The sequence below is a fragment of the Mastigoproctus giganteus genome, chromosome 10, assembly GCF_048544385.1.
Source record: "Mastigoproctus giganteus isolate SK-2022 chromosome 10, ASM4854438v1, whole genome shotgun sequence".
Classification (NCBI taxonomy): Eukaryota; Metazoa; Arthropoda; class Arachnida; order Uropygi; family Thelyphonidae; genus Mastigoproctus; species Mastigoproctus giganteus.
The window spans coordinates 210809293-210833989 of NC_143584.1; the positions used below are offsets into that span (position 1 = coordinate 210809293).

General features: G+C 34.0%; 1 protein-coding gene across 2 annotated transcripts in view; it reads right to left on the reverse strand.

The window, feature by feature from the left end:
• Positions 1–24697, reverse strand: part of LOC150079843 (nucleosome assembly protein 1-like 1) — a 103996-nt gene that overhangs the window by 27934 nt on the left and 51365 nt on the right. For both annotated transcript variants that reach the window (XM_090382425.1, XM_090382426.1), the window contains exons 6-9: positions 18626–18718; positions 15337–15412; positions 12338–12408; positions 1716–1781 (exon numbers count right to left, since the gene is read on the reverse strand). In XM_090382425.1, coding sequence (XP_090238551.1) covers positions 1716–1781; positions 12338–12408; positions 15337–15412; positions 18626–18718 — 306 coding nt within the window. The remainder of the gene's footprint in view (positions 1–1715; positions 1782–12337; positions 12409–15336; positions 15413–18625; positions 18719–24697) is intronic.

Genomic DNA, 24697 nt, shown 5'->3' on the forward strand with positions numbered 1-24697 from the left:
CTCTTACCCCCACCCCACATATTTTTCTTAATTTCTACTTCCCAGCTGGGATCGATAAAGTAGAAATAGTGAAGAATGAAGTATTTGTAAATTTTGAATTTACAAGTAGGAAAATTTGTAATTCAAATAGAAACAGAAAAGGTTAAAGCAATCAATCCAAAATATAAAACTAAAAAAAATTTATATTAAGTGAAAAATTAAAGAAAATGTATAAATCTAATACATTTACTCCTCTATTGGCAAGAGTGGGTACCATTATGATTACACACTGCAAGTTTAGTATGAAGGTTCGTTAAATCTAAATTGTTTTCACCACACATTAAAGATTAAAGTATAAATTGCAAATCTGCTACTTGTGGAAGAATTAAGAAACAACTTAAAAAAAGTTATAAAAAATAACATTACACACATTAAAAATTCATAGATCATGAACAGATGAGTATAAGCAAGAGGAAAATGCATCGAATTTATTTAGTAAGGTTTCAGAAAGAATGCAAATATATTCCTGAAAAGTCAGGAAGATTCAAATTAGAGTAGGCTAATGACAGCAATCAGGATATGCTAATACAGCACGACCTAGAAAAACTAAAGCAGGTGGACTGGGGAGTGGCAACTGAAGTTTAAAATTGACAAATGCACGGTACTGCACATCATTAGCAGTAAACCAAGACTAAAGTACCAACTGTGTAGTACCACACTGAGAATAGTGGAGAATGAAAAAGACTCGGGGATAATTGTGCAGTAAGGTATGAAGTTCTGAGCAGTGCAGACAGGCTAGACAAAACCCCAGGATATGGGATTTTGTCAATGATATATGTCTTTTGCTAGCAAAAGATAAGGAGATGATTATCCCACCATATAACACAAGGGTTAGGTTGCATCATGAGTATTGCATATGGGTCTGGAAGCCTCATTTTAAGGATATCTACTGGATAGGATGCAGAGAAGAGCAACAAGATTGGTGAGAGGAACAAAAGGGTGCTTTACAAGGAAATACTTCATGTCTGCAAACTGCAGCATCTGGAGATTAGGCACTTGCAAGATCTGAGTGAGCTGTTTACAGCTTTGAATAGATTGAGTAAGTGCAATGCTGATGAAATCCTTCCTCTTGCTCAGACTCAGCATAAATTCAAATTGAGGAAGGATAATTGCAGGATAGATGTGCAGAAGTTTGCTTTTGGTCAGTAAGTAGTTGATTGATGGAACAAGATTCAAACTGCCCACTTCTACATCTTCTGTTGTAGAAGTGGGCAGTTTGAATAACAAAGAACTGAACTATTAGAGGGAATAGATGGGCGATTTGGTTGGCTTATACTATATAAGCTTGCATCATTTGCAACTACTACTATTAAAACAGGCCTCCGTAGCCAAGTGGTCAGGAGTGGGAGTGCAGTAGCACACGCTCTGAGTAGATCGGGGTTCAAGCCCCTGACTGCTGAATACGGCCGATCTGCCAACCCGCACTGGACCAGCGTGGCAGATTATGGTCCATTTCCCTCAGCATGAATTGTTGAGGAGGCTTCCATCCTGCAGTGGGTTGATAATGGCTGCACTTTTACTACTAAAACAATCCTCAGAATAACCAGTAAAACAAAGTGGCTCTTCAACTACACAGTTCAAATTATTGGTACAGCTATCAACAAAATTGAAAATGATGGAACCATAAAGCAATGTAAGCATAATTTATTACTACCATAACAAAGAATAATACTTACTTTAGGATTATCCAGTTGCCTTACTTTGATATCATTGAGAAATTTTAGAATAGGTTCATCGTGTTCCTATAAAAGAAGTGATTAGAATTATTCCACACAAAGATGTTCACGTTACAATTTTTAAATGCAATGACTTTTCCACTTCAATTTCAAACTATTCAGGTGCTTTTATTATTGCACAGCAGGCTAGCAGCTTGTCAGTAATACATTAAGTGTCAATGTTTCACTATGAATATTATATTCTCACTACTGTAAGCAAGTACAGTACAAACCCATTTACAAACTCTGCTATGGAATCAATGACCAATCAGATGAGTGCCAGATAACTCGGAGAGCAAAATTATACACACAAAAAACAGCCATGAAAAATGCCAAATCTCTAGTTACCAAAATTATAAATGATACCACTAAATCTCTAAACAGAACAGAAAATTAAGTGCAGGAACCCCCCACCATTCAAATAATCAAATCAGTAACAGAATTGCTAAGTCCTTCAAACTCCTGACATTCTACACATTTTGAGCAACTCTAATCAGGATGAATAGAACCCAAGGGGTCCCCATACGTAAATTAGTCTGCAACTGCAAACAGGCCTACATGGGGAAACTCATAGGAGACTCATCCTTGGCTTGGAAAAGGTAAGTAAAATTCAAGCCAACAGCCTAATTACCCATTTTGGTAATTAGGCTATTGGCTTGAATATAAGTAGTATGATTCCACCAATATGAGTTACAATAATTCGCTTCTGATGGAAGCTGCAGATGACATCACTTCTGATCACATTTTTCATGACCAATCAGATTTACTTGCTTGCGGTGCCCCCAAGGATGTTTCATATCAAAAAGGGGATGAGTGCAAGAACACAAAGACATCCAATATGGGAGAGTGGATAAATCTGAACCAGCCTTGCATGCCTTGGAATGCAGGATGTCCTGGGATTTCAACAAAACCTTAGTGCTGTCCACAGAATTCGAATAGGACATTTAGAGAAGGTTACTTCAATAAATGTCACAGAAACAGCCATCAATAAGTAAGACGGTTCTTCCAATTTTGGGCAAGAATATCTCCATCCTTCAAGGAAAAGGTCATTACACAAATAATGTATTTCAGAAACAGTTCACCAGAACTTAACTGACGACTTCCAAAATCTCTTGAAGGATGTTTATAGGAACTTCTTGTTTATAGCTGTAGAATTTTCTTAGAAGCTGCAGTAGAACCCAAGTAATACATCAACGTATAATTGGTTTTAAATTTATTAAAACTCATTTTAATGTACAATTTATTCCCTAGCAGTTAGGCACTAGCATTTTCAAAAATTGGTTGCCACTGTTGACAACCAATTTTTGACAAAATGAAGCCTTCTCATCCACTGTTATCACCTTGAGCAAAACCTCACCATCTTCAGTAACTACCTGTTGAAGCTCCGTGCAAACTTGCTGTTGCTCATGTGTGAGCAGTCTTGAAAACACAGCACACACAAACATGTGTCATATGCAAAGGGTCATGGAGAATAACTTGCATACTTCCTACTGTTATTCTCAACATCTCTGCCAGTTACCTTACTGTTAAACAGTGATCTTCTCTGATAATTACAGGAGTGTTCATGGTTTTTGGTGACAACAGCAGTTGGAGCTCGAGGACTGCCAAAATTTGTGAATCACATCCATCTTTAAAAACATTATAAACCATCTGCAAGCTGTGCTATATGGAAGCATAGATTCACCATAAGCCTCTCAACATTTTTTATGCTGCATCTGATGTTTTCTTGAAAAGGAAAGAAAATTTGAGAGCAGCATACTGTTCCTCACAGGCAACATAAGACATTCACCATGTGCATGAGTCAAATGAGCAGTTATATGATACAGCTTGGTTTGGTCTTAAATTCCGCAGCTCAGCTAAATATAGAAAGCAGTATGTTTTATCATTCTTTATCATTAATTTATGTTTTACCAAATTTATCATTCTTTATTGAACAGCCCTTGTACGTAGTGTGTGTGTGTGTGTTGTTATTTGTTTTTTAGGAGCATTAGCAACTAAGGCCATATTGCTCCAGGATATGCGGTGGTCATTCCCTGACCTTCCCACATCCTCCGTATTTGGTGATGGGCTCGAACCCCAGTCTAATCAAGAAGCGTGTGCTACGCACTGCTGCTGCTCCTTCCCACCGGGCTACGGAGGCGCCTTTGTGTGTGTGTGTGTGTGTGTGTGTGCGCGCGCGCACACATCCCACATTTTAATCATCATTCTGATATATATATCAAAATGATTAAAAAAAAAATAATGCCAGCAGCATGGCAAGACAGAATAGTCAAAATTAAACATGACAATCAAATCAACAGGGAGGGAAGAGAAGGGAAACAAGAGTAAAAATATTGCAGCAGAAACTCTCCAAGATAATTTTTAAAATCTAAATGCAAAGATAATAAAATAATAATCAATTAAATTTTGAATGCCAGTTAAATAGGAATTTAACAGTGATCCCCTTTGATGGACACCAAGTCCAAATTTATGTGAAATATCACCAACACCTGACCCCTCGAACCACCAATGCAGAGGTCCTGATGCAGAAAAAATTAAAAATAGGACAGATACAAGCACTCCAATGCAAAGCCACACCACTGACAAAAAGTAATCTCAACCAGATTATATAGAAAAATAATGAACTGGATGACAGCACGGGCGCAGCATTAGCAAATCCTGCCCACTACTGTCATGTGATATACTTATACATTTGTACATATATTTGAATAAAGTTTGAAATAGTTGAAAGCTGAATCTTTCATAATAAAAAAATAAGGTAAAGCAAACAGAGGTGGCAAAGAGCATATTCCTCTACATGATGCTTGAAATATAAAAATAAAAAAATTGATTAAAAAAATTGCATTTGAATGCTTGTATCTGTCCTATTTTTAATTTTTGCTGCATCAGGACCACCGCTATTCAAGTCTTCTGCATTGGCAGTTTAAAGGATCGGGTGGCAGCCTGATCTTTCAATCAACTTGCCTTTGCGGCAATTTGTCTAGCGATTGAAATGCGATTCCCTGACCATTATTGGCCTTGTGGTCCTCTGTTGAGATCAGGCATAACGGTCAGCCTATTTCTGATTTATTTTATTGTAATTGGTTTACATCTCTGTTGGTGATATTTCACATAAATTTGGACTTGGTGCCTGTCAAAGGGGATGCCGTTAAATTTCTATTTAATTGGCATTCAAAATTTGATTGTTATTTTATTATCTTTGCATTTAGATTTTCTAAATTATCTTGGAGAGTTTCTGCTGCAATATCTTATTACCCTTCTCTTCCCTCCCTGTCGGTTTGATCATTATGTTTAATTTTGACTATTTTCGCTGGCATTATTTTTATATTTTTAATCATCATTCAAATTTATTTTTATATTTCAAGCATCATGTAGGAGGAATATGCTTTTTGCCACCTCTGATGTTTGCTTTACCTTTTTATTTTTTATTATGAAAGATTCAGTTTATCTATTTCAAACATTATTCAAATATGTATAAGTGTATGTGTGTGTGTGTATATATATATATATATATATATATATATATATATATATAATTACGAATAATAAAAAATTTAAAATAAATAGGATAGGATGGTGAATATATAAATATTGGGTAGAAAAAAGAAATAGTAAGTGTATATAAGCTGTTCTAGGCGGCGTGAGCTCAACCTGGATAAAGCTTAGGATAATAATTATTACGAATAATAAAAATTAAAAATAAATAGAGAAGTCGGATTTGAAGTGCGATAATATGGATTATGGATCAGGGACACTGCAAGAGCAAAAGGTACCCTACAACCATAATATATACATAAAATTATTTTTATGTACAGTAATACCCCGACTTACGCGAACTCGGAGTTACGCGGTTCTTGATTTTTTTCGTTTGGCAACGCTGCCGCCCACTATCTTCAAGGTCGTTTTTCATATGTTATCGATATACGGTGCGACGGCGGAGAATGAGAGCGAAAGATGAACAAAATTCAACCTTGTTGCTTTTATGTTTTTTATATCAATGAAGGGGAAACACATTTCACCATAATAACGTAAAAACCAACACAATTCCAGCTATCGGTATAATCGCAAATGCAATTAGATCGAGTTTACTACCAGTTTATAACAGATTTCACTAGCAGAAACGCAACTGGATTTTTGTTTTATGGTAGTAACCCCTAGAAATGTGAGGTGTTAATAGTGTATCTCTGCCTTTATGGTGTTGTTTATTCAGTTGCTACATGCGCGCAGCTTTGTTTATACGTATCAAGTGTGCCTCCTCGTTTTGTAATTGTGCTTTATTCCCTAAAAATGAGTAAAATACTTAATTAAAAGGTGTGAAAAGGAAGCGTCCTGGTGAAGACATGCAGATTCAGAGAGAAAAAGAAAAGCAATTATCGATAAACAGAGGCGGACTGGGTCAAAAATTCTTACCCGGGAAAATTTATAGTGGCCTCATACTATGGTTTATGGCCAAAATCACACTGGCCCACCGGGGTTTCCCCGGTAAGGCTTATGGCCAGTCCACCTCTGTCGATAGAGAAAAAATATGAAATTGTGAAACGCTTTGAGCGAAATGAAAGAACGGCGAAAAGCACATGACAATTGCAAACTTGACAGGTTGAAAATTGAAAAGGGGCTCAATTGTAAAGGGCTTAAAAATTTTAGAAAACAGACTCCAACGAAGAACGCGTTATAGCTACAAAGCAAGGAATAAAAAAAAATTATTAGCTTGCTACGAAGAAATTCTGCGTGAAAAAAAGAACGCGCTGTGTCGTCAGACGAATTTGTTAGATATTATGAAGCCATCGACATCGAAATAACTTTTTTACGTAAGTCATTTGTTTTTTTTAATACATATTTTGTATTAATATGTATAAAGAACTGCAATTTTATTAATATTTTTCTTCTAAACTAGTGTTTTTGTTAGTCCTTGGTCCCAATTAAGCAAAATTTATATGTATTTATATGCAAAGTTGTACCCCGACTTACGCGAATTCGACTTACGCGATTTTCGTCGGACGCAACTATCGCGTAACTTTGGGGTATTACTGTATATATTATGTTATGTGTAGAATGTAGTAGGTATATATATATATATATATATATAAGTATAGAATTTAAATATAGAATTTAACTAGTGCTAATAATGAAAATACCGTGTATCCTGGTAGCAATATATGTGTTGAACAAAGGGTGGAAAAAAGGAAAAGAAAAGGTGTAACGATATAAAAAGAAACAAAATGCAAATTTTGAAAAAACAACGACCAATGTGGAAATAGCATTGCAGTATTTTTCATAATTTTTGTGTCTTCATCAGAGGTCATCCACCAAAATTATGAAAAAGAACAGCAATACTCTTGCTTCTGTTTCTGACATGTTCTGTATGTCAAAGAGCACGTGTAAGAAGCCAAGTGGTAAAAATAATTTAGAATACAAATTTAGAATAAATAAATCTAATTACATCTAATAAATAAATCTATTACAGAATAAATAAATAAATAAAATTATTTATTTATTTATTTAAAAATTTATTATTTAAAAAATTATTTATTTAAAAATAATTTAGAATACAAATTTAGAATAAATAAATAAATAAAATTATTTATTTATTTATTTATTCTGTAATAGATTTATTTATTAGATGTAATTAGATTTATTTATTCTAAATTTGTATTCTAAATTATTTTTACCACTTGGCTTCTTACACGTGCTCTTTGACATACAGAACATGTCAGAAACAGAAGCAAGAGTATTGCTGTTCTTTTTCATAATTTTGGTGGATGACCTCTGACGAAGACACAAAAATTATGAAAAATACTGCAATGCTATTTCCACATTGGTCGTTGTTTTTTCAAAATTTGCATTTTGTTTCTTTTTATATCGTTACATTCTTTTTATATTGTTACACTCTTTTATATCATTACACTTTTTCTTTTCCTTTTTTCCACCCTTTGTTCAACACATATATCGCTACCAGGATACACGGTATTTTCATTATTAGCACTAGTTAAATTCTATACTTATATATATACCTACTACATTCTACACATAACAATAAAAATAATTTTATGTATAGTAGTAGTAGTGGCATGTGATGCAAGAAAGCAAATGTATGAGCTTATGCAGCATCAGCCAAAAAAAAAAAAAAAAACAAAAAAAAAACCCACACCATTCCCTCCAAATGCCTGTCCAGTTCCTCCTTAAATTTATTCAACCTATCAACTTCCACAACGACAGATGGAAGTTTGTTCCAGCAATTAACCATCCGCTGGCTAAAGGAAAATTTCCGCACATCTATTCTACATCTGTCTTTTCTTAATTTGAATTTATGCCCCCTTAGATTCGTAATCTGAACAAGTGGAAGGATCCCATCAGAATATATTATGGTTGTAGGGTACCTCTGCTCTTGCAGTGTCCCTGGTCCATAATCCATATTATCGCACTTCAAATCCGACTTCTCTATTTATTTTTAATTTTTATTATTCGTAATAATTATATATATATATATATATATATATATATATATATAAGGAGTTGTCTTGTAATTGTGCTAAACATGTGTCTTTTTTTTTTCTTTTCCAAATTGTCTAAAACACTAAGCTTAACTCACTGTCTGGTAAGGGCAGTCACACCTGGTGGGAAAAATAATTTAATACTACCTCTTGGATTTAAAGTTTAGGATGGTAGGGCATTTGATCATTTGTTGTCAAATGCCTTGCTGTTTCTTCCACCTATTCAGCCAGTCCTCACTACATGTTTGAGTTTATTGGCACATCAGCAACTGCAGCTATAGTGTACCATGCTTAAGGTTTAATAGCACTAACCACTGGTCTGAGTGGTAAGATTAAGTACTACCATCTGGATGCAATTTATAGATGAGTGTACACATCAGTACATTTCATGAATAAAAGTACTTTTTCCACTTCAATGTTATTACTTAGGAATGATGAAAGGTTCCTGTAATGTAGGTGTGGGGAATTCTGCTTGACATGCACATTCATAAGCTGAGCAACCCACAAGAATTAGTGGATAATAGATACAGAACGGCATGTATGCAACATGGGAGTTCTTTCACTCTGTGAAGATGTGTGCAAATGACATGTATGCCCTATTTTTAGCCATGCTAGTGCAACTTCTTGCTGGTTTGTCCTCAGTAAAAGAAAATGTTTTGTCACTATCTAAATCCTGGTTAAATTTCAAAGCTTTAGCTTTTAAAATTAGTCCAAATACAGGGTAGCCTTTGTTCCTTTTGAAACAAAAAACCATGACTTCATCCATTTCTAAATCATGTACAATATTTTTATATAAATGAAAGGATTCATTGCTTTTTCTCAAAATACTGTTAAAATTAACACTCACACAGTTAAAAATCATATACAGTGGATTCCGGTTATTTGGGCCACCGGTTAATCGGGGCAAATCTTAAAAAACAAACCAATCGAGAAAATAGCCAGGGTTTACTTCGCTTAATTGGGACAGCATGCCGTTTAATCGGGGCAGGAGACCGCAGCACTGGAGATTACCCTACAATTGTCTCCGACGGTACCACGTGGTTTGGTCGAAATTCTGGAGGTCACAACCATAAAACAATTAGCAGTCACCTGTTTATTGGGCTTTTCTGTTAGTGAAATCTATCATAAACGGACAGTAAACTCGATCTTACTGAATTTGCGATAATACTGACAGCTGGAATTCTGTGGGTTATTATGGTGAAATGTGTTTACACTTCCATGAAATCTTCAATCATATAAAAAAATTAATTTTCAGATCTTCTCTTCATTCGTATTTTTAAAGCTTTGTAACTCGTTACTCTGTTCTCACTTGTGCGTATTGTGTTACTTGCAATTTGTGTGTGCCGTGTTCTTTGTTATTGATTGCTTATCTTTTAACTGTTTTAAATTTTAACCCCCACCCACAAATGTCAGTAAACAAATGTCAACTAGTTCGTATGTACATATTAATTATTCCGATCATCACGTATATTCTTCCGATTTTCACGTATTTTTTAATTGGTAAGGTAACAAAGGGTAAATTTCTGCTTAATATATCTTTGCTTTTATAGCCTGTGGATAACATTCCTCCTATTTTTGCTAATTAGAATTGCTGTTTAATAGAATTAAATTCAATTCACAAATGTGATCACAATGACCGGCGCTTATTGCACATCGTATAGTGAACGGTACTTTACTATGTTGAGTTCGTCGTAACGTGATTTGATTGTACAGTGAACCAATTGTAAAAAAAAAAAAAAAAGGGGGGGGGGGTACATTGCATTTTAACTATTCGGATAATTGGGGCAGCCACTTAATCGGGCCAAAATGCACTAGACCCGATGTGTCCCAAATAACTGGAATGGACTGTATTATAAAATTTGTGCTCCTAGAAACATAGTGCCTCCTACAGATTAAAAAACAAACAGGTACAGGCACCATTTGCTACAAAATTCAGGAATAAGAAATGTAACAAATTCAAACAATCACTGAGAGATAAGTAAATAATTAAAATATATCGCCTATCACAAAAAGTCAGACTGAGGGATTTCTTAATTTGTCTTTTTCAAAGTTCTATAATGATCATGAGTCATTACTATTTGCTAGTAATCATTTGTACTTTCAATCTGGCAACTCTGATAAGCACTCGTATGGCTTTTCTCACTGTTTTTAACCTTTAAGCTTGTCAGAGGTTGCCACTGTTCTACCAGTCTCGTTAAACATTTATCCAAGCCAGTCATGTGTACTCACATGCTTCAAAATCTTTTTAATGCATTGCCATGCATTAACTGAAACTCAAATCTTTTAGTATTTCTTTCTACATACCAGTAAACATCCAAATATTCAGTAACTTCTACAGGACGACAGATGACAAGGACAGCCTATTACCACCTATTAGTACTCAATCTCCTTCAAACACCAAATATTTTTCCTAAAAGAACTCAATATGCTTGGGCTGCTCAAAAGATGCCTAATGTATCCTACAGGGTCACCTTGTAATGTTGGAACTGAGGTATTTTTTCTTTTCATTTTTTTTCCCCTTTTATGGAAGTAAATTGATTATAATCACTTACAGAAAAATTGAAAACGGTATCTTTTCAGAACCATCATTACTCTTCTTTCCCTCTATGCGTGCACATGCAATTTTACTAACAGCATCTGCTATGATTTTTCCACAGCCATTTTTTTTGCTATTACTAGCAAACATATTTCTGAACAAAATGCCAGCACTGGCAACAGAAGGCTTATGTTCTATAATAAATGATGCAAAAATATTCAGCATATAACAGTATGTTCCCTATAGCATGCTAATTATATTTGCATTTCTTTCCATGCACTGCACATTGCCCTTGCATGTATTTGTTTGCAAATATCCAATTACATGGTTCGAGACAAATGAAATTGAAAACCACACCTATATACAGTACGAAGTAAATGTTATCCTTTTCAGATTTTATAGCATACATGGAAAATTTTGCATATTTCTTTAGCACCTTACTGAAGAAACTCCGTGTAGCACAATTCTAACATAAACAAGACAAGTGTTTCCCACATACTTCATGCAATGTAAACTAACACCATTTTGTTACTAAAAATAAGTAGAAATACACAATTTATTTTTAAAAAGAGCATATTTACAGTGAAGTCGATTTTACTATTTTTTGTGAAAAATAGAACAAGCGTTATAATAAAGAGACAGAAAACAAACAAGTCAAAAGAATGGATCCTTTAACATAAATCTGAAAGTTGGCAATATGGCAATACAAGCACTTACACCTGAAAAATAAACACAGCAATCCCAAATTAACTTTGTGGACTACAAAACCTGAAATTGGGTCTTACAGATTGGTAAGATCCAAGATCTGTAAGGCTAAGAGAAAGATAATATAATGAGCAAAGGTGAATTTTAGTATCCCCCTCTTCTCTAACTTTAAATCTATCATCTAATTTTTATATGATACTAGAACTATGGAACAATTTCAAATTATGAGGGGAAAGGCTGGTTTCCACTGTTGACCTTGTAATTTCCTCAATTTGGCAAGTGTAATCAATCAAATTTCCCAATTTATTTATTTCCAGATGTTTCCATTTTCTTATATAAATGAAGGATAGTGTTCATCAATGTTTTATTAAGCAAACTATTTTTATTCTCTCTCTCTCCAAAAAAATTAGAACTGCAGTTTGTATTTTCAGCTGGTAGAAGAGAGGCAGTCTTTCAACAAGCAGTTTTCACTTCTGAAATTGCTCCTATCTTTTCTTCTGTACTTCATTATTTTATATATATAGGTGGACTTTAATTTTTATTTCCTGAAATTTAACACTTTTGTCATTGATAAACTCTGGGCAGACATGCTAGAGCCTCTGCTTTAAGTTTATTTCTATTAGTGGTAGATCTGATCTGCAAAAATTTCCCACATATCCTATCCTCGAATTCGGAAGGGCTTTTTCAGTTTTAGCCATTGAAAGTTTGTAACTATAGTATGAAATATGTCCGAAATAATTTGGTTCTAATGATCAGAGAATATCATTAAAATCACAAGGTACCATTTAAACTCAATAACAAGATTTTTAAAAAATTTATTCTAAGAATATTGGGATTACAAAAGTACTTACCTGAATAATTTCAGCCATCATATCAACATTCTTTAATGCTATTAGCCAGAAATTTGGAATACCTTTCACATCTATAAAAATAAAGATTTTTTTAAATAAAAATGTTAATAAAAAATTGAATATTAGTTAATTTCTTTTCTGGTCAACTAAAAAAGAACCCATTACAAATTTATTCTTAAGTATTAAAAAATTCATATTACAATTATTACTGTTCATAATCTTTATGAGTGAGAACGAGTGCATATTTCACTATCTACTGGCCAAGCAAATAACCTAATTAACTCTTATTTTGAGATAAATATAACTTATGATTTTATTTGTTAACTTTATTAAAGTTACCACACAGGTGGTACTTATGTGGTAACTTTAATAAAGTGCTTGTTAAATGAAACAAACCATTACACATTATCAAACTATTCTTGCATATACATTTTTCCTTGCCTTTGAGTTTTGTACCTACAAAGACAATAGGGTAAAACATGTATTAAGTACCGCTTCACAAGACCTGCAAAAACGAAGTGCTTAAGATAGGCTGTACTTAGAGCATGCACACAATTTTTTTGCTAACTTTAATAATAAAAAAAATAAAACACTGACTTCTGTTTGCCTAAGTTTTTTTTCTTATATTACTTGACGATTATTCAAAATTTGCCAGATTTTTTTTTTGCCAGAATTTAATTTTTTGATAAAATGGAAAGCTTTTTCCTACACATATATTGAATTTTATTTATAGGCAACTCTCAATTTCATCCAAATAAATATCATTACACTGACATCATGCACCACAGGTGCTCTCCAATATTGATTTCCATTCATCAGTTGCCAAACTGATTTAACCACTCTCACCACAATCAAAACTGAACAATGTTATGGCATTTTAAAAATGAATGGTGTTATCCATTGGAAACCTTGAATTCATTTTTATTTTTTAGCAAATTTTAAAGCATTTCTTGGTTTAATGGGCCAGTTATAAGGTACATTTCTTGCACAATGATCAACAAAAAAATCTGTTGATTTTTGTGCAGAGTACTAAATGCATTAAGCATGTTGCACTTACAGTACTTTACTTCTTGTAGCAACATTACTTCAATCAGGAGTAAGTTCTTGGAAGGGCAGAGCTTTCCAGCAGGCGTAATGCACTCAAGCCCAGAAATATTTAGAAAATTTAGAAGCTATAAGGATTCTCATCAAAAACAAGCAATTAACATGTCCACTGAAGAGAGAAAAGCCATCCATAACCTCAAGAATGATAGGTTCGTCCACATCTCAAACACTGATAATGGGAATGCTGCTGTTATCCATAATTCATCTTCTGACTGCAAAGAAAAAAGTTATTACCTTAATCCAAGATTAACCCATATTGATTCAAAAGATCAGCATTCATAAGAAAATACTGAACCCAATAACTTCAAAGCACCCTCCCCCTTCTGTTTGATAATATCAAAGTGCACAAGCCTGGATTCCAGCATGACCAGTTAGTGGAAAATGCCACCCTGGAAAAAAAATTAAGATAGTAAAATTACTAACACAACTACTTCAAAAGAACCCACAACCATAAAGAATAACATCTGATCAACAAAATTAACCAAATCGATCCAGGTGACTTCTTTATATAATTCAACACAGACTTTGTTTACAACAGATGGAAAGGCAAAAGAATTTGCAAATGAACTCTGTGTAAACAATTTTATCCCTATAGATGAGGTGGCTAAGCAGGTGGAAGGAGAGAACATTAGGTACAAAAAACTTCATGGAGAAAAATCAGAGATGGATACAGGTTCAGCACAAAGATGGGTGGAAAATGTCTTGCCTAACTGACTGGAAGAATTTAGTCATGACTATATTTTCAACACTGATGTTTATTTTAGGGTGATGCCCGAGCATACTTTATTATTCAGAAATGAACAACTGACAGCAGGAAAAAAGCAGAAAAAATATCTACTTCTAATATGCAACAGGAACAATATAAAAAAAAATCTTTTTAATTGGGCAAAGTAAGCATTATGTCTTTTCAGTGGGACAAAAACCTACCAGTTGAATATAAGAGTGACATGAATGCATGGATGACATCAAAATTTCACTGACTTTCTGAAGGAATGGGTCAAAGAATTATCAAGTTAGCAAAAAAAAAAAAAAAAAAACATGCACTTATCTTGGATAACTGTACAGCTCATCCAAATGTACAGTTGGACAACAAAGTTCTTATTTCTTCCAGTGAAAAACAACATCCATAGTGCAACCTTGAATCAAGGTTTTCAAAACACTACAAGTGTGTAACAATGCAACAAAAAATTATTGCCGAAACTGAACTGATGATGCCCAAAGCTAAGGACACAGCAAAAAGAATTAACTTATTAAATGCAGTGCATACATAAATGGCTAGTGCTTGAGATTTAATTTCTGAACAAAAAATCCCAAACTGTTTTTGTAAAGTTGGATTTATTCAGCCAAGGGTTGTGATAAATATTGAATAAAATAGTGCAGTGCCAATTGAGTATACCAGTAATTCATAATAAATAAATAAATCTTCTAATGTTATCAGCTGCTTAATGTTATCAATTTGCGTAAACCAGATGCAATGACAATTAGTAGCACCCACTGTGCTCAGTATTAAGTTTTGACTCAGAATGTCCTTTAAATCAATTTCTAGTGTATATACTCAAACATCTGTCACCAAAGAAGTCTGTGTCAACAAACTTCATTTGAGCAGCAGAACTATTTGTATAACCTGCTAAGTAAGTTAATTTCACTATCTCTAAATTACCTTTAGCAATTTGCAAAAAGAGAAAACAAATCTCTTTTCTCTTCTTTTGAAAACAGGAACAGTTTAACCTTTTAGTGTAGAAGGATCATTTCTCACCAAACATTCTGCCACAGAACCAGTTTCCAGCTGTAAATTTTAGTTCTACAAGACTACATTTTTAATAAAGAAATAATGTTAATGTAAGAAAGGTTTCCCAAATGATATTACAATGATCAAGAAATAAAATTCCAATTACCTTCTGAGCATGTCATGTCTTTATTTTCATTCTCTTCGTACTCATTAGATTCCACCTTGATTTTTTTCACACCTTCCTGCAAATAATTTCTAAATCAGTCATTCTGAACTTTATTGCAAAATTGGATTATAACAAAATTCAATACATCCCTTGGGTACCTTGTATAAACAAGCTTGAAAGTGTACTTTTTTACCTCTGCAAGGTACTGCACCAAAATAATCACATATTTACAATAACTCAGTTACATAAATTTCAGCTCTTTTTAACCAAAATCCAACTAAAAATACCCTCTTTCATAAAATAATTCAAAATGATTTGGCACTCACTGGCTGTGGATATCAAAAGAACAGAAAATTAATATGGATTTATTATGGTGAGCTACTGAAAGTCAAATCTGGCATAATGAAATCAGTGCTAAGGTTGCAGTTGAACAGCTTTTGACAATCATTATGACTCATGACTCCATATTATGGTTGTACCACCTGAATGATACAAATGGAAACAGGATTCATGAATAATAAGACAAGACCCCTTTTCAGTTCTCCAGTGCAGTATCCTGGAATAGCTATCATCCCTACTTTTCCCCCACCCCCAGCCAAGACACTTTTAGTTATACTAGAGTGTTATTTGGAGCAGTATTGCCTTCTGTGCACCTAATCTAACATTTAACCCCTTAAGGCTGGCAGCCTTTAAGGGGTCAAGGTCAACATTTCATTGCCAGAGCACTGACCCTTATTTCTCAATATACAATGTGTAATAGCTACATTTCTCACTTCAGAACAAATCCTTGTACATCTGATACTTTTGTGCATGAATGCATCTCCATGGCATCTTTGTAATAGTAACTGCCTTCTGTTGATTACTATCAATTCTGCTTTTTATAATCACAAATGTATATACAAACCAAGACACATGTCAGCATGTAATAACGTTCCGCAAAACTGAAGCCCATTGAATGCAATATTAAACAGGTGCAATCGGCAATCATCCATTTTTTTCTTCTTTTTTTGCAATGGCATATTTCAAATACACTTCCAAACCAATTAATGTACAAGGTAGAATCAAATTTCACAACTGAATGTTCATTTTAAGAAATATTTACAAATTATTTTCAAAATAATGGCCTTGGTATTTACTTTTTTTTTTTTTTTTTTCACATTTGTAATATAATTGCAAAACAGCTTCTTCAAACTCCTTTTTTTAAAGTTCCTTGATTACATTGCCATAACTTCTACTTTACTAGAAAAATCAGTCCCATTATAAGTTCTTGAGTCAAGAGAATAAGGAGAATGCTGCAACACAGTGTTTGAAAAGGTATTCGGAAATTACTATAAGATAAGGAGCATTATAATGAATGGCTTCCAATTTTATCTTGCCCACAGATCAATTCTTTCTTCTAACTGCATTTCTAAACATTTAATGAATGTGTATTTTGTCTACAGGTTGTAAAGACAGCACTACATTCCATTGTTTCTAGAAATCCAATATCAAAATTTCAGCAAGTTCTGAAAGTATTTCAAACTGATCCGCTGAGAACAAAGTTTTGTAATCTTTTCTATGTTTAAAATATTAGACATGATTACTTGGCAACTACCACAAAATATTCTGCCTTAAATTCTTATTCAACAATAAGCTCGAGTAATGCTTTTAACAGAGAAGATCAAGATGCCATTTGTTAATGTGTAAGGCCTTCCACACTTTGCATTATCCTTAAAAAAATGTTATTGCCTCCATCTTTGAAGTGCCTCCATCATACTTATTTGAATACCTCTTGATAAAGCTTTTTCACACCATATTCTTCAAGAATCACTACTACGGCCTGACCCTTCAACAAAACAAAAAAACTGTTAGTAACCTAGAATGTTTTGTAACCTAGAAGAATGTAACTAAAATGTTAAATTCTAGGTTACAAAATTAATTTTTTAAATAAAAAAATTATCCAAATATTTTTAACAAATATCAGTCCTAAAATTTTTTTATTCTACCTCATACATTTACATATATAATCATTCATTCTAAAAACCAAAATACAGCCTGAAAAACAATTTTTTTTTATTTCACATATTATTTATCATATTATTTCAATGGATTAAAGTTCATTTCAAACCCTAATTATTGTATATTCACAACTATAAGCCCAACAATAGTCACTCATTGATTGCTGCAAACATTCAGTTTGAATCTATGCACCCCTCAGGTTCTTAATCAGGGCAAGCGGAAATATTGAAATTAGAGTGCATGCATGCAAGGGGTTGTTTTATACTAAATTATGTTTTATACTAAAAAACTAAACTAAAATTCAATGCATAGGCAGTATCATTCATATATACTACTCAGTGCAGATTAACATATACAGGCTGGCTTCGATTAACGCGATTAATTCATCCCGCGAGTGCATCGCACAAAACGGAAACGCGTTAATCGAATATAATAATCAATAGGAAAAATTATAATTGGTCCTTGACTTTCTGGAATGTCCATCAAGAATTTTAAAAATAACTTTTTAACTGTATACAATGTAAAAGATAATGAAAATAATTATGGAATTAAATGTTTATTGCATAAAACAGCGGTTCCCAAACTGTGCGCCACAGAATATTTTAAATTTGAGGGAAACAGTAATACTCGACATCTGTCAGACACCGTGCGAACTACTAGCTCGAGGTAGTTCACAATTTCAACATTTCTTATTAAGTTGTTTCGGACCTAACTACTTAATAAACGGAACTGTTTGGTATTTCTTTTGGTTTAGGTGCGCCATGAAAAAATTACTGAGACACCAAGGGCGCCGTGAACCGAGAAAGTTTGGGAACCTCTGACATAAAATACACAATGAAAAAATGACTGTTGTGGAAATATTTGAACAGTGTTGACTTTCTCTTTTCATCAATCAATTTCCAATAGCTGACAACAATTTTCTCTGGGGCCTGGCGAAATAAATATCACAGAGAACCTAAAACCTTTTGTTTGAGGTTCTCTGCGATTAAGTAACACATCTTCTTCCGATGGTTGATGGAACACACTGAGGCGGGCAGCAGACAATTGTCTGTTTATTGCCCGTCCGACGTGCAATTCAAATCTTTTCAACTATCGCATAACAAAAAAAGATCGCGTTAACTGGAAATTTGTATTGTGTAAAGTGAAAAGTGGTATAATTTTTTCAAATAGCGGTAACTGAAAAACGGGTTAATCGAACTCACGTTATGCAAGACCTGACTGTATTTATTTCTATAATGCATGCATGCAGTATTCACAAAATTGAAACAATTCTGTAATAAAATTAACTCACAATTACTTCATCAGCTTCATCTTTTTCGGAGTCAGAAGGAAAGTCACATTCTTCATCTGTTGGTTCAACTTTAGAGGAAGTTATTAGGTGCCTCTATAATTTGGGGTAAAAAAGAAAATCGAAACAGTATGCTATATTAAATTATTCAATGTATCAAACTATAAACAATCCATTTGCTTATCCAAAATTTGTAATCCATGATAATCAAGAATGATCATGAATCAATCATTGTAGAAAGCTGATTTCTTAAATGCATCAAGCCAACCAATAAACTAATGAAAACATCTGAAATTTTTCTACACACAGAAAGTCAAGTAATCTAGAGGTGAGAAAGGGAAACCAGCAGATAGAAATAAAAATTTGATCTTTAAAAAAAAAAAAGACAAACGTGAAGAAATGGGGAAGAGGAAAAAAAAACTACGTTTCACATAAATGATTCACATGTTATTAATTAAAATAACACAAACATATGTACAGAAGACCCTGACCTCCAAAGATCCCAAACAATAAGTGGAGAAACTAGTTTATCAAAAGGTGCAATGATTTTTCTGCTGAAGCAAATGCAATCAACTTAAAATTCAATGTAGAGTTATCTGTAAATATTATATTTAAGTAAATAATCAACCTTGAAACTTTATAATCTACATTTACAAAGAACATATTTGAACATCGCCTAAGTATGAAAGACTAATGATGCATTGTTAAAAATTTCAGTATTTTATATATAACAAAGCATATATTATGTATAAGAGCAGCAGTTCCCAAACTAGACTTGCGAACCCCTTTCAACATATTTTTATTGCAAACTACTAAGCCTATAATCTCTGAAATCATTAATAGTTCTGAATTTTTATATAAAATATTTCCAGTACTACGTTTTTATAAGTGATATTGCATAATATAAAATTATCATCAAGTACCTATACATAATAATGGTCTTTGAGAACATTGGGGTGGGGGGGATTTTTTTGTTTTTTGTCATGCATGCTCACACTATGTAAGGGTGCATGACCAAAATCACAACCAAATATTAAACTATTTTGTAGTTTACAAAAATATACCCATGTAAATCTAAGCAGATACCATTACAGAATTTTTAGTGCAAATCCCCTAGAACATTAGAAAACAGGCCTTGCACATCATCCAAGTTTCTTGCAATGACTGACTAACTAGTTAAAATAAATCTATTAAAAAAAATAAATATATACATAAGATAAAACATTTAACCGGTAATCTTGCCTGCAGATAAGGGGCGATGCACTGTTGTCCTGGACAAGTCTGAGTATATTCATAGAGGCCTCGCTCTATTACAGAACACGCAGATACCCAGACTTTACAAAACTCTTCATGAAATTAAGCCAGGGGCATTCCTGGAGGCCAAAGAGAAAACCTTCCTCACAGCTGGAATCAGTGCACTGCAGCATCAGAGGCAAAAGTATATTGACTTCAAAGCAGATTATGTTGAAAAGTAACATGTTACCAGTCTTCTTGAACAAGCCATTCATATTCAAGGCCATGAACTTTTGCAAACACATCTCATACATAGTCAGCCTTACTGTCAATATTCCACTCACTTTGAAAACAGTGAGTTATATGATGAGATACCAGCAAAAGAAACTATGATAGAAAAATGATTGGGTAAACAAGAGATATACAATGGATTGGAATAAGTTTGTTTAGGACAGCAAGTTAATTACTGGAATAAGTTATAACTGTGGATATTCGAGACTGACTGGCACCTACGCAAAGAGTGAAACACAGGATGGGTAGATGCATGCTGTTTTCCCTATTATTGAGATGATGCAGTAAAAGCATTCCTTGCAAAACACGGCTAATAGTAATAAAATGGTGTTGTATTTATGATTTGTTGAACATCCAACTTAGGAAAGTCTTTATCCCACTGTATAAGGCAACTGTAAAGATGTACAAAAAAAAAAAAAGATTCTTCACAGTAAAAAAAAAAAAAAAAGCAACCCACTTTGGTTTGTTGTTTGGTTTTTAGGAGCATTAGCAACTAAGGCCATATTGCTCCGGAATATGCGGTGGTCATTCCCTGACCTTTCCGCATCCTCCGTATTTGGTGGTGACGGGCTTGAACCCCGTCACTAATCAAGAAGTGTGTGGTACTCACTGCTGCTCCTTCCCACCTGGCTACGAAGGCGCCAACCCACTTTGGTGAGATCAGCAAAAATACATCCATATGAGGAAAGCCCCTTAATATGTTGGCTACAGAGGCAACGAGGCACTTGCAGGAAACATGGTTGAGGTTCTGAGAGTAGTAGTGGCAAATGATGGAAGAAAGCAAGCTTATATAGCATCAGCAAAAAAAAAAAAAAACCTACACTTCAGCCATTCATACCCTACAAGCATTTGTCTAGTTCTTCCTTGAATTCATTCAAACCAACTACTTCCAAAACAGATGGAAGCCTGTTCCAACAATCAACCACTCACTCACTCACTGACTGAAGGCAAACTTCCACACATCTATCCTGCAACTATCCTTCAACTTAAATTTTATGTCCCCTCGTGTGTAGTCTCAGCAAGAGAAAAAATACCATTCACATTTAGCTTACTCAATCCACTGAAGGCTGTAAACAACTCAATCAGATCACCCCAGTCTTCAGATGATGCAATTTGCAGAAACAAAGCCTTTCTAGGTAAGGGCACCTTTTTGTTCCTTTCACCAATTGGGTTGCCCTTCTCTACACCTGTTCCAACAGATCTACATCCTTTCTAAAGTGAGGCCTCCAGATCTGTATACAATACTGTAGATGGGGACTAACCATGGCTTTGTATAAAGGGATAATCACCTCCTTATCCTACTAGCAAAGTTGCTGTATATCGTTAATAAAACCCCATGAGCTATCCTGGCAGCATGTCTGGACTGCTCAAACAATTACCCCCCCCCCCCCAAATCTTTTTCACTTTCCACTACCATGAATGAGTCCAGTACCACACAGCTAAGTTTATTCTGCAATTATTGCTACCCATATGCATTATTTGGCATTTGTCAATGCTAAACTTCACCTGCCATTTTTTCTCAGCCCATAGACTTAATTTTTCTAGATCTTTTTGCAGTTGCATACTGTCATTACTAACCTTATCCACCCTTTGTATGATCTGCAAACTTTGACATTAAGCACAATATAACTTCATCAGTATCATTAATAAATATTGAAAACATCATTAGGCCCAGTACTGAACCCTGGGGGACTCCACTGATAACATCAGTCCACAAAGAGCAGTACCCATTGATAACCACTATCTTCTTCCACTTAACTATCCCTTTATCCATAGCAGTAACTTGCCATTAATGCCACATTGCTCTAGTTTAAACAGCAGCCTTATATGCAACAGTATCAAAAGCCTTCCTGAAACCTAACTATATGATAATTTTTTTTTTCATCCAGTTCCTTGGAAACTGCATCACAGTAACCTATCCAATTGATTAGACAAGTCTCTTAACAAATCCATGCTGTGACTGCAGTACAATTGCATTCCTGTCCAGATGGTCCTACATTACTTCTTTAACCAGTGATGTCATTATTTTCCCTGGAACTGGTGTTAAGCTAACAGGTCTGTAATCACTCACGTCATCTTTTGATTCCCCTTTATGAATCGGGGATAGATTCACATCTCCACTGCATAGGAGGGGGGAGGGATATAGTAAAATGAAGATGAAATTTCTCAGTTATGATTCCAGAACTAGGGGCCATATAAAACTGAAAATTTCAAGCCTATGGGAAAGAGGTTTAGATCAGATTTTAAGAAGTTTTTTTGGCCAGCAAGCTGTTAACTACTGGAATAAGAATAAGCTACTTCCATGGGTAGGTGGAGAATGGCCATGTGGGGAAATTCAAAGGTTACCTGGTGAGGAGTGATGGTTGTTTATTTTCTCTCATTAACTTTAATTTTTTGTCTAATACTAATACAATAAAAGTGCAAACATAAAAGAAACATTACAGAATTTCAGTTAAAGTCTTCAGCACATGGAAAGTGTGCTGAAGACTTTCACTCAAAACTTCACTCAATTCTAAATTATGAATTGTTTAGAAGCAAGTTTCACACACATATTCAGAGAATGAACATGTTACGTTTGTCAACCTGTCGAAGGAAGGCTTTGAGCCTAGAAAGTTTTTCCACTACACGAAATGACCACTATTCAAACATCCACAAGCAAAACTCACTTGCACATTTTGTAATTCACAGCTCATAACTGAATGAAAATGCGTTTTCCAATAATAGGGGTTCCCTCACACAAATCAAAACATCAGTGTTGCCATACAGAGCATGTTATGAGAAAGGAGAAGACAGGGTGATTTTCTTTTAAACCAGACTTTGCTCTTGACACTCCTTTCCTGACATATAAAAACTTATTTTACTGTAATTCTGAAATAATTTTTTTGTAGCTTGTAGCTCTACCCAAGCTACAAAATAAACAGAAATTATTAATATAAAAATTATAAAACAAATCTTAACGAACAGCAAAAATGTCAATTTTTTTTTTTTGAAGAAATACAGGTCTATTATTACCCTTCTTAAGGGTAATTTCCAAATAAATTTTTTTAACATAAAAGACACTAAGCTGAAAAGAACAGAACAGACTGGAAATTCATTTCATCTGTTGTTGTTCTTCTGTGACATTAAAAGTTACTGGGAACTTATACCCAAACAACAAATGGTCTTGTAAATAACAGTTTGCTGAACGATGAAACTGCTACTTCATTTTATTAACAGATTTACAAAATTAACTTGCCCACCATGTAGTCACACACAGCAATAAAGTCCCACCACACTGACTAGAACAGCCTTCTTTTCTAGATCAAACTATCAACAACTTTGGAATTGGGACTAGTCGTAGCTTACAAATTGATAGCAGAGGATTTAACAATTGCAGGCCTTACAAATTTCCAAGTCAGAATTGTTCGATTGGTAAAGTAAAACAAATAAATAAATAAAAAAAAAAAACTCCTGCCTAATCAAGTGAAAATTGTTGGATCTGCTGCAAACAGCTGTTCACTCTGTACATATCGCAAATCCACCCTACCATGGAATATTATTCCCACATCTAGGGCAGTGCCCCCAAAACCTCTCTCAGGCTTCTAGATTCCATTCAGAAGAGGGCAGTTAGGTTAAATGACTCATTTCTAACAGACTCCACTCAGTCTCATAGATATTCTGTTTCTACTGCATGCCTTTTCTACAGATACTTCCATGGGCAGTTCTTCTGAATTCGCTTCTATAATTCCCGTTCTCTCTGTCAACAGTCCAAACACATGCCGCCACCAGCCAACATCCATTTACAGTCCAACTTCAAACTCACTGAACCAACTTTTCATCTTCCTTGTTTATTCATTCAACTGCAGTTTTCTGGAAAAACCTTCCTTCATACATATTTCCTGAAAATTACAGTCCACAGAATTTCAAGTCTAATGTCAACAAATATCTTCTTTTGTCTTCTCAACCTCCAACCCATGCACAGTACTGAATACTATAGGTTCTAATACCTCTCGTTTTGGGGTTTCATAAAAAAAAAAAAAAAAAAAACAAACATGAATAACCTTGGACATGTATTTAAAAATTTCATAGCAACAATTTTTGGAGGAAAGAGGAGTACTTTCAAATAGCAACCACAATCTTACTAACAGAAAAATGAAATTTCACAATTATAAACTATGTTGAAATTCTAATAAAGATTTTAAAAACCATGAGGTCTAAGTGAAATATTGAGATTTATTTATTGTTTTTTTTTTAGGCTGAATGTGAAACTTGTTATCTGATAAATCTATGTATTAATCTAGCTTGCATTTGTAGGTCTATTTACTAGTTATTTTTGTAAAAATCAAATGAAGTTAAAATTTACAATTAAACTTCAAAAAATGATTAACTACATGAAAATTATTAAGGACCTGATGATTTTAGAAAAACAGGTTATTCTAATTAGCAAAAAGTAAAACAAAAAAAATAAAAATTTGTTCTATTCAGCCTCCTATTAAACAGGATATTGCTCCCCCTCAGCACAAATCTGAAAATTAAATTAAGTATTTTCCAAACAATTTTACACACATATTA